The following is an 11,104-nucleotide window of genomic DNA, read 5'->3' on the forward strand; positions in this document are numbered from 1 at the left end:
GGCCGAATACCAGTGCTGGCCTCAGCCGGCCGTCATCCTGCACGCAGATCCGGAGACCCGCGTCCCCCCGGAAGGATGCGGGGGCTGTGTCAGACTCCTCGAGGGTGGGGGGGGGAGGAAGAGACCCCGGATCCGCGTGCGGGATGACAGCAGGCTGCCACTGCCAACAACTGATACTAGTTTTGCTTTGAACAGTTTGAGGTGCAGTTTCACAAAAAAACCCCCGCACCTCCCTCCCTTCATGTCCTCAGAAGGGGCTAGCATCTCTGCGATTTTCATCCGAATCAGGCAAGAAATGACAAAGTTACAGGCATGTTCGTGATTTCCCATTATAGCCTATGGCCAAAACACCCCTGAAACTCCAAAACTGATTCAGCTGAGTCGAAACGGGACAGCGATCAAAAACACCAAAATGAATCACTGTCCCTCCGAAACACCAAAACCAAAATGAAACATAACCCTTTCACACAGCCCTAGCGGGGATCTGTAATACGACCACATCAGTACACTGTAGAAATAAAACGGTTCTGGTCCTGGTAGGGGAGAAAAGATCCTTCTGCTAAATGCAGGCGGTCCTTGGACTTATGACAAAATCAGTTCCTGAAAACCACGTTTTAAGTCGAAACATTGCAACTCAGAATCAATTTTCTCACAAGAAACAATGTTATAAATGGGAGATGGGTTCCTGAATCCAGGCCTGATACCGTATCTTACCCAAAAATACCCCAGAATTTTCTACTCAATCAATTATAGATGAGTAATATAGCTACATTAAACGTACTTATATTGTAAATAGCAATCGTATTGATGTGGAAGGACTTCTTTGAGGTGACTTTGCTGGACTTCTTGAAGGGCTCTTGCCTGGAGTCTTCTCAGAAGTCTTGGCAGCAGGTTTTTCTAGTCTTGTCTGCTTTCTTAGAAAATAAATGCAGTAGATGCAAGCTGGGTTGAGGCAGGCAGCTAGTGATAATGTGCAAATGTGTGCCTTAGCAGTTCATCTGCAGACGGTCGCAGCTTGGCCTCAATAAAAATGCACTTCAGGAAATCCCGAGCATGGTCCGAGACGTGACGTGGCAGCTGTGGGTCTGTTGGCTGGCTGCCAATTTTAAACATAGCAGGGGTTGGGTCAAACTCTGCCCACGGGGGTTTCTTAGTGAGCATTTCCACCACGGTACAACCTACGCTCCTGAAACAGAAGCAAATGTGAAAGAGCAGGTTACAACAGGCTCCGACTTTCCTGCGGAAGTAAGAATTACCACGTGGCAACTACTGCAGATCGCTGTCCACTTCCCGCTGCACTGCAATTCCAACAGAAGTACACCGATTCCCCATTCTTGTGCACAAGCGCACACAACACACAGAAGATCACAGCAGATATTCTGCTCCACCTGCCAACTAACCCAACAACCATCATCTTAGCAGAGGGTGTTGATCTAGACAGCAGGCTGCCGTCTTACTTTCCAGTAAGGGGTAGAGACGGAATTAAATCTGAATTTCAGGGGCAGTTTCAGAGTCTAGTGTCAGTGCCATCGGCAACTAGCTCAGACTCAGAGTTTGGCTAGGTGGTAGGAGCACTACGCAGCCCAAGAACTCTACCTCCGCTTACCTCAGGGCAAAGGACTTCTGTGGCAACCAGGTCATTATCAGAGATTGCAAGAAAGGCTAGACCTTCAAAATCAACTGCTTAATTTTACACAAAGGCTGATTTCTAAACTCTGTAGTACAGGAGAGCTGTCTGTATATACAAGGCAACTCTTTTCTACGAGCCCCGGAAGCTAAATCTTTGTTATAAGTATCTGAATAACAATGCAAAATGGAGGAGTTTGAGTTAAGAAACTGTACTTCATTGTGTATTCTGTATCCCAACCATCCTGGGGAGGAATAAGGTTTATATAAATCATTTCACACGTTAGCATTTTTGAGTACCAGCAAACCATAGAGACATCTACTTGCTACTAGGTCAGTTGTATTTAAAAAAAATAGTAAGGATCAAAATGCATCAAACTGCCCTGGATGCTACAACTACTTAAGCTTTATTTTTTTATTTTTTTTTAGGTATACATCTGGCTGATCCTTCTGTGCTGAGAAACAACAGGATAGACTGCAACAGGTGACTCATGCTGTTAAAACAATTTTAAGGAAATGAAAGAAGCAGCAAAGAATATACACCAGTTGGGACTCTGAACCTTCTCAACGTGACAGCAGTCACCATATGGTTTGGACTAGTACTACCATGGTAATTGCCATCAGTGGTTAAATCTCAATTTCTTTTTATACCCCTTTAACTAATGCCCCGGCAGTATTTACAAATATCAGGTGGGCCTCCTGCTACCTGAGCGTGGCTCGCTGGGATCTCTAAATCAATGAGCACAGTCACTAATATACCAAAAACAAACCATTCCACGTCAGCTTTTCCCAGTACGTCCTTTGTTACCCGAACAGTGTTTTTACATGTTGCCGGAGAACCATAACTAGAGCACTCCAGCATAAAATACTGAACACTAATTCAGCTTTGATCTGGGGCAGTATGCAAATACCTCTTGGTAGATGGGAACGTACCAGATATCTGCTTTTCTGCCATACCCTTCTCCACGGATCACTTCAGGACTCATCCAGTATGGAGTCCCTGTGACCGACTTCATTCCCGTACCAGAGAGAGAGAGAGTCTGAAGTCGTTTGCTGGCACCAAAATCTCCAAGCTTCACGTTGCCTGCTGAATCTCGCAGAACATTTGCTCCTGAAGGGAGGGAGGGGGAAGAAATTCAATCAATCATTATATTTATCTTATTAACGGCTCCTGAACTGTATCGGAGTGCACGGTAGCAAAACATATTGGGTTTCACTAATTTATTATAATCAGGACCCTGTGGAACCCATGCTCACAGAATTTGCTCCCCTGCCATAGCATTTTGTTCTGAAATCTTATAAATAAATATTTCATTTAGGAAAAGGTATCTAGCCTTGGTTCCACAGGAAACCTCACAAGTGCAGGCCAAGGAGAGCTGAGTGTGTCATCAAGCTGTGTCGGAAGAGAGCCTGAAACTGTCAGTTATGTACGCTGCCGCATTTAATCCAAGTCTCTGCTCTGTAGATGCCGTAATTTAAAAGCTGTATAATCCAGTATATTCCCCAAACAGCCTGACGAAGGGTGTATGTACCAGAAAGCTTTAAAGAAGAATTTTCCCAGCTATTTTAATTGGTCTAGAAAAAGGTACTGGATTTACCCAAAGAACCTTGCCTGCCAATGTCTTAAGACCAACAGAGCTACAACCAATACCCCTGATATAAATGCAGAATCAGATTTATTATTAATTACCTTTAATATCTCTATGTACAATCTTATTTCTGTGCAAGTAGTGAACTCCCTCCAGAATCTGTCGGGTGTATTTTCGGGTCACGTTCTCTGTGAGCGCTCCGTATGCTTTTAACTGGTCCTTGATAGACCCCTGCAGCCAAAGAGAGAAAACATTAAACAACGCATTGTTTTTAGCAACCTGAGTAGTCTCCCTCTAAAGCTAGATTTCTATTTCAGATTTTGTGGAGTCGAGTTTCATCCGACATTTAAGAGGTACAATGTTCTGTCTGAACTTCTCTGCATCACCTTACTGTAGATCCAGAGTTACATCTCGATCAAAATGAGAAGATTAAGCCATTAATAGGATGGTAGACGTGAGGGGGCTGGGGTGGCCTGGGCGCTAGGGTGTACAGCGGACAGCCCAGAGGTCCCACGTTCCAAGGCCATAACAGAACTGTTCATGGCGCAGCCTGTCAGACTCCAGTGAATCTGCTAAATACCTTGTCACAAGGACATGACAAAGGAAAGGAAGACTGCAAGAAACCAAAGTGCTTATTCCTCTAAACATGATTTCTCTGAAGGGCTGACGGTTAAGCAATGATAATGGGAATGTCTTTCAGCAAGACACTTTCTGCCTCTACCCCAACTACTTTATGTGACAGTCAAAGACCACACTGGGCGATGCAGAGGATGGATTAAACTAAAGCTATTTGAGGTCTAAGATGTAGCAGGATGAAACCTGGGATAAAATGCCCTCCTGTTAATTGCTCGGGCAGTTCGTTTGACATAATTATACCGTTCGTTTTAAACCATTATGAAGACAGGAAGAGAACAAATTAAAACACTTCTAAAAATGACACTTCTGACATTGTCTCACCAGAGCTCATAAAAACTAGCAAGTCCTGAAAAGAAGGCTTTGGTGCAGGAAATTCCCAATCAGATGCAGTCAATGAACAATCTACCTAAACTATTCTAATGTATAATTAATAAACAATTAACACAGTAGACAAGAGTCAGATGTTCCTCATCTAGCTGATCATCTTTGGCTGCCCATTTATTTGACATTTCTTGAACACCTGTACAGAGATGGTGAGCAGCGTTAGTCTGAAGTCAGGCAGAAGGTAGAGCGATGTGGCAGCTTGCAGAGACTACCTTCTCTTTTAACATCTGCGTGTGTGATCCTGCAACACTCATCCACCGGAGGCCTTGTCACCTCACCATCGCCACCCGCAATGAGCTCTCTTGCTTACCCCTGGCATGTACTCCATGAATATGGAGAGGGTTCTTTCCGGGGGATCCCTCAAGCAGCCATAATACTGAACAATTCTCTCATGGAGCAGGTTTTTCAGCAGCTGAATCTCACATTCAAGTGCATTTACTTCCTGAAAAGAGATGCAAGTAAACTAAGCACACTCAGGAGACACCTTGGCTAATAACAGTAATACCATTTTTCAGATTTCTGTCAACAAGGCCAGGATTTAAAGGACAAACTTTGGGGCAATCTAAATTAACTGGAGAATTACTCTGGAGACTGCATAAAGTTTACACGGTTTCCAGTCAGAAAACACTGGCGCTGGAAAGAACCAGAACAGTTCTGCAACAAGATCTGAGAAGTGCTCGACTGTAAAGTCTCCAGGAGCGCTCTGCAGTTATTTCCAGCCTCTCTCAACTCCAAGAGTCCTCACTCTCTTCATTTCACAGCTCATTAGATATAACACATCTGACAACTTAGTTAAGCATGGAGAAATTCAAAAGCCATGCTGTAACACTGGGTTACACGCTTTCTTAATTTATATCTGTCTACAGGAACCTTTAATACCAATTCTTACTTTACTCCAAGTAAGGACTACATTCGTAAATCTAAATGCATCAATTCCCCGTACACAGTTTAATTGTTTTTCCTCCCCAATGCATGGGAAGCAGGTAAAAAGGGCTAAAAAAGCTGTTTCCTGTTTGTAAAGTTTTGCTGTATAAGATTTTTAAAACCGGCTCTAAAATGAAATTTTACAGGATTACAGAGATCCCACATGGAAGGCCTTCATTAACATTTGCTATTTATCCACTGCAAATCACTTGTGGTACTCAAAAGTTTCCAAAGTTAGAAGAAACCTTTCTTGGTATGGATTTGAATTTGTTTTAAAAAAGAGATGGGAAGTGTGGTTGTCCACTGAACAGTAACTGCTGAGGGCACGAGGTCTGTGTTTGTCGTCTCCAGAGCAAACTCATTATTTACATTTTGTAAACCACAGTCACCCGACCACCGTTTCTTTCTTTGCTCCTATGCCTCCAGAAGAGTCGACAAACTGGCTTCAGTCAGTTCTGCACATGATGCACGAAGAGCTGGCGTAGCATCCAGCTCGTTCTCCTGCAGCAATAATGACTGCAATGCTAACGACTGGAAATACCATATCTCATTATCGTCTTAACAAAACCAGCAGGCTCAACTTGAAAGGCAATAGATCTAGAGAGTCCCACTGGTGACATTTTTACATTAGTTCTTTTCTGACTATTTAAAGGGCAAATTCAGATGAGACCAATCCAAACCATGCTCAACAAAAGCAGTAAAAATGCTTCTGGGGAAACAATTTGGGGTTCAGCCACATTACGTTAACTGGCACTGGACTTGACCACCAACATGCATTTGTACTTAAAACATGTTCACTTAACGCTGTTCTTTGGCAAAACTCTTTGCTGGCTTCATTGTACAATGAACAAAAAGATGTGTTAGTTCCTAAATTTTTCATTCAGCTACATCAATATTTCCGCAGCATGCATTTACTTAAAAATTAGATTAGTATTTAGGCTTTATAGCCTCAGGCTGCACTGAATCTGATAACACATTATTTTCAGCAAGATACATGGGAAACACAAACCTTATGTGATGGAACAGTGTAATAAATGAACTGAATTATCTTCTCAAATATTTTAATAAGATGAGATCTCTATCGTGTAGACATGTAGACAGATTAAGCATGTGACTATTTGGAAGGAGACAAAGAGAAGAGAAAAGCAACATCTGCTTAGATCAAACTCTCACAGTGTCCTTTACAAATGCCTCTTTCCGGTCTCTTACCTTGCTGGTTTCTGGACTGTCGGGGTCAAACTGAACTTGTTTAACTGCCAATTCTCTTCCTGTATCAGCATCATAGCATAGATATACTCTGCCAAATGCGCCCTGACCCAGAAGCTTGCCAAGTCTCCAGTTAGTTGGAGCTCGTGGTGCTGAAAATATAAGTATGTTTTGTTTTTCAAATGAGCCTGCTACTCAGTTCAAGTAAGACTGGAATACACAGGAAATAACATTTTGGGGGAAAAAAGATGATATTTTAAATCAGAAGATGTCCATAAAAAATAAGTTATAACAGTCTCCAAATCAGAAATGTAATCTAAACACTGTCTTAATAAAAGCCATACTGCTCCCACAAAATATGTTTTAATACTTAAATATAACGTATGCCTAAGGCACTAACTAAGAGTTAATCTGAAAAGGAAAGAAAATACATTTGGTCATTGTGTTGTAAGAGTGCTCTCTAAAAAGAAGCCTCATGACAAGCTTGGGCACCCAGCTTTAACTTTGTTAAAATATCTGTTAACAAATCACTCCTGCGCAGGGACTGTGCGTGTGTGGCAGGGAGCGCTGGCGATACAGACAGCCGAGTGGACATTTTGCCTCTCGCTGCAATGTGCAGTGCTGGCCGGAGCTGTGCCCCGCCGGGCGCCTGCACCCTGAGCGCCTGGTCTGCTGCTGCTGTGCCACGGGGGGAGTTCCCCAGCATGCCCCACCCATATCTGCCAAGGCCCCACCCCAACACGTTTGCATGCACCCCCCGCCCCCAACCCAAACGACTCACCTCTCTGATCAGGCCCCGCAGGGGCAGGGGCAGGGGCAGGCTCTTGCCTGGCCCCCAGGGGCTCAGGCCTGGGCTCCTTGTGGGTGGGGGCCATGGGCTCAACCAGGCCAAGGCAGGTACCATCCCCATCACAGTGCTGCAGCAACCCCTGCATGTTCTCGTCCAGCTAGTGGGGGAGGAGGTGGGGGATAGATATCAGAGGTCAGGAGACCCGTGCATCTAGGCTCCCAGCTCCCCCCCAACCTCACCCCAGTTCCAAGTCCCACTCCACTCCCACCCCGAGCCTCCACTTCTCCCAGAGGACCCAGGCACCCAGCCCGGTTCGGGAGGGCACCCCACCAACCTGCTGCAAGGCCTCATCTACCTGTTTCCTCTTGTCGCACTGCAGGTCCTCCACCAAGGACTTCAGGTCCAGCAGCTTCGTCTTCGATTTCTTCACTGTGTCCTGCAGCTTCACGAACTGCCGGGGAGAGAGAGGAAACTGAGTCCTGGATCAGGGTCCTGAAGCCCCACCCCTGGATGCAGCCAGATCCAGGGCTGAGGCAGCAGGGAACGGCTGGGGCTGGGCAGCAGGGGAAATGGGCCCCACCTCCAGCGAGATGCGGCAGTACTTCTTCAGCACATACTTTGTCTCCTTCAGGTCTTGGTTTGAGCTTTTTGGCCCCTCATCCAGTGGCTCCAATTCCTCTGGGAGGTGGAGGAAGGGGCAGCTCTGAGAACCCAGGTATCTGGACCCCAGTTCCCCATGTCTCATCCCCCAGGCCCCTACCTCCCAGACAACCCAGGTGTCCAGCTTGCCCACTCCCATAGGATCCTACAGGATACTCAGCGTAGCCTACCCTGCCTGGGACCCAAGCCCCACAGCCAGCCCTGCCCCATGACTGCACAGGCCCCACCCACCCCCTTAGCTGCTTCAGCTCCACTCACCCAAGGGCCATGCCCTAGTATACCCAACCCATATCTACATAGGCTCCACCCCCAACCAGACCCCGCCCTCAGTTTGCTCACCTCTCCCGTCTGGCTGATCCAGGTCGGGCCCCAGGGATTCAGGCCTCGGCTTTTTGGGGGCGGGGGCTGCCGGCTCAGCTGGGCCGGGGCAGATCTTGTTCCTGACACAGAGCCACAGCCTCCACAAGTTCTTTTTCATCTGGGGACGGTATGCAGGGGTCAGGGGACCCAGGCGTCCAGCTCTCCCCCACCTCGTCCCAGTTCCCAGCACTCCCCTACTCTCACCTCTCACCCCCACGTCTCCCAGGCATCCGGGTTCCCAGCCTCCCCAGGGAAGGGGGGAGGGGGAACCCCCACCTGCTTTAAGGCCTTGGCCAGCTGCTTTTCGAGCTTCTTATCCCACTTGTACTGACTTTTGATGTCTCGTTGGAGGTTCTCCACTGTGGTCTCCATACCCAGCAGCTTGGTCTCCGAGCAGCACATCTCATCCTGCAGCTCCAGGTGCTTCTTGATGTCCTGTTGCAGGTTCTTCACCATGGCCTCGATGTCCCGCACCGTGGTCTCGGAAGACATCACCTTGTCCTTCAGGTCCCAGTACTGCCGGGGAAAGGGGTGGGGGAGGAGGGGAAGGGGGTGAGCCAGTCCCTGGATTGGGACCCCTGTGCCCCAGGCCTGGGTGCAGCCAAGAAGGGCGGGGAAGGAGTTGGGCCCCACCTCCAGAGCGATGGAGCAGGTCTCCTTCACCAGTTGCGTGGCCAGGTCTTGCAGGTGCTGGTTCTTCTTCATCAGGTCCTGATTCAAGCTTTCCAGCCTCTTGTCCACCTGCTCCAACTCCTCTGTGAAAGGGAGAAAGGGCAGGTTTGAGAGCTTAGGTGTCCCGGCTCCCACTGCTCTCGGCTCCCAGATCCCAACCCTCCCAGACAACCCTGAGGTCTGGACTCTCAGCCCCTCCCCGTCCCAGGGGACCCAGGCGCTCGTCCACTCCTGTAGGACTCCAGCATCCGGGCTCCCAGCTCCCCACTCCCAGAGAACCGGGGTGTCTGGGCTCCCAGCTCCACTGCTGTCCAGGTGCCCTAGGCATCTCCTCCCCACAAACAACCCAGGTGTCCCAACTAGGCCAGGCTCCCAGCCTGCTCACCTTTCCGGTCGGGCCCCTTTGGCTTGGGGGCAGGCTCTGGCTTGGCCCCCAGGGGCTTGGGCTTCTTTGGGGTGGACGCCATGGGGTCAGCCAGGCGAGGGGGACTCCTATTCCTATCACAGTCCTGCAGCAGCAGAAAATCTGTCACATCGCTGCAGAGGTATGTGGGAAACCAGGGGACCCAGGCATCCAGGCTCCCATCACAGCTCCCGGCCCCCCTGCTCTCAGCCCCAAGGCCCCACTCTTCTCCCAGAGAACCCAGGTGTCTTTCTGGACTTCAGGAAGGCCTTTGACACCGTCTCCCTCCCCATTCTCATTAAAAAGCTAGGCAACTGTGGCACTGATGCCTACAGTCAGATGGGTCGCCAATTGGTTGAAGGGCTGAACCCAGAGAGTGGTGGTGGATGGGTCATTTTTGACCTAGAGGGATGTGGGCAGTGGGGTCCGCCAGGGCTCGGTCCTCGGGCCCGCGCTGTTCAACATCTTCATCCGCGACTTGAATGAGGGGGTGAAAGCTACCCTGTTCAAATTCACTGACAACACCAAGATGTGGGGCGAGGTGGGCACACTAGAAGGGAGGGACAGGATACAACTAGATCTGGACAGGTTCCAGGGGTGGGCGAATGAGAACAGGATGGGATTCAACACTGACAAGTGCAAGGCGCTGCACCGGAGGAGGAAGAACCAGCAGCACATCTACAGGCTGGGGAAACTCCCTATCCTCAACGCACAGGCAGAAAAAGATCTTGGGAGTCATTATTGATACCAAAATGAGCGTGGGCCGACAGTGTGGGGACGCGGTCAGTAAAGTCAACCGCACCTTGTCGTGCATCCACAGATGCATCTCGAGCAGATCCAGGGAGGAGAGGCTAAGGGGCCTGAACCTGTCCAGCCTCCACAGAGAAGGCTGAGGGGGCACCTGGTGGCCGTCTATAAACTCACCAGGGGGGACCAGCGGGGAACAGGAGAGTCCCTGTTCTCCCAAGAGCCTCCCGGAGTAACAAGGAATAACGGCCACAAGTAGCGTAGGTTCAGACTAGACATTTGTAAGAACTACTTCACAGTCAGGGTGGCTAGGATCTGGAACCAACTTCCACGGGAAGTGATGCTCGCTACCTTAGGGGTCATTAAAAGCAGACTGGATAACTACCTAGCTGGGGTCACATGAACTTAAACTTCCCAGGGGACGTATGAGCCCAGTATTCATTCCTGCCCAGGGCAGGGGGTCGGACTTGATGATCTGCTCAGATCCCCTCCGACCCTACATCTACGAACCTACGACCTGCATGCTGGAGGAACCCTTGCGGCCTGGAGGCAGGACTGTCAGCGGTGGTGCTAGAAAAGGAAGCGGGCAGGAGAGCAGACACTTGTATTTGGCGGAGTAAGAAGTGCCCATCCCCCTGCAGGGACGTTCTGTCGGAAGAGGCAGCGACAGGTGGGGGCGGTTGGAGACTCCCTTCTGCGGGGCGCAGCGGGATCCGCGCGCCGTGTCCCAGGAGGTCTGCCGTTTGCCGGGATCTCGGACGTGGCGGAGGGATTCCCGAGACTCTCCCGGCCCTCTAGCTACTCCCCCACGCTGCTCGTCCAGGCGGGCACCAGTTGGCACGGACTCGCCACGCGTCCCGTGACGGGGGCTGGCCCCGCGGACACCGGGAGAGCGGTGGACGCCGTACGTACCTTTCCCGCGGAGGGCAATTTGATGGCGGCACGCGTGGCCTCCTCCTCCTCCTGCGCCACCTTCTTCCCGGGGGGCCCCAAGGCCCCATCGCCTGCTGCCCGCTTCACCCCAGCCCTTGGTGGGGAGGCCATGGGGGGTCTCTGCTGGAAAGGGCGAGAGGAGATGTGTGACCGCCCTTGCCGGGGGCGGGGGGG

At 49.7% G+C, this 11,104-nt stretch overlaps 1 protein-coding gene across 3 annotated transcripts in view; it reads right to left on the reverse strand.

Annotated features, from left to right (window-relative positions):
• Positions 1-247: 247 nt before the first annotated feature.
• LOC102381161 (mitogen-activated protein kinase kinase kinase 1-like) overlaps positions 248-11,104 on the reverse strand; it is a 12,420-nt gene continuing 1,563 nt past the window's right edge. The window contains exons 1-14 of one of the 3 annotated variants that reach the window (XM_025210127.1): positions 10,910-11,051; positions 10,508-10,567; positions 9,233-9,356; positions 8,809-8,930; positions 8,452-8,691; positions 8,155-8,293; positions 7,736-7,833; positions 7,511-7,606; positions 7,147-7,312; positions 6,369-6,517; positions 4,546-4,677; positions 3,317-3,446; positions 2,560-2,737; positions 248-1,186 (exon numbers count right to left, since the gene is read on the reverse strand). In XM_025210127.1, the coding sequence (XP_025065912.1) occupies positions 961-1,186; positions 2,560-2,737; positions 3,317-3,446; positions 4,546-4,677; positions 6,369-6,517; positions 7,147-7,312; positions 7,511-7,606; positions 7,736-7,833; positions 8,155-8,293; positions 8,452-8,691; positions 8,809-8,930; positions 9,233-9,314 (1,758 nt within the window). In that variant the 5' untranslated portion in view covers positions 9,315-9,356; positions 10,508-10,567; positions 10,910-11,051 and the 3' untranslated portion in view covers positions 248-960. Of the gene's footprint in view, positions 1,187-2,559; positions 2,738-3,316; positions 3,447-4,545; positions 4,678-6,368; positions 6,518-7,146; positions 7,313-7,510; positions 7,607-7,735; positions 7,834-8,154; positions 8,294-8,451; positions 8,692-8,808; positions 8,931-9,232; positions 9,357-10,174; positions 10,230-10,507; positions 10,568-10,909; positions 11,054-11,104 lie in introns of those variants that run through there. The other 2 variants (XM_025210126.1, XM_025210128.1) reach the window with 2 other exon arrangements.

The sequence above is a fragment of the Alligator sinensis genome, unplaced genomic scaffold, assembly GCF_000455745.1.
Source record: "Alligator sinensis unplaced genomic scaffold, ASM45574v1 scaffold991_1, whole genome shotgun sequence".
NCBI lineage: Eukaryota > Metazoa > Chordata > Crocodylia > Alligatoridae > Alligator > Alligator sinensis.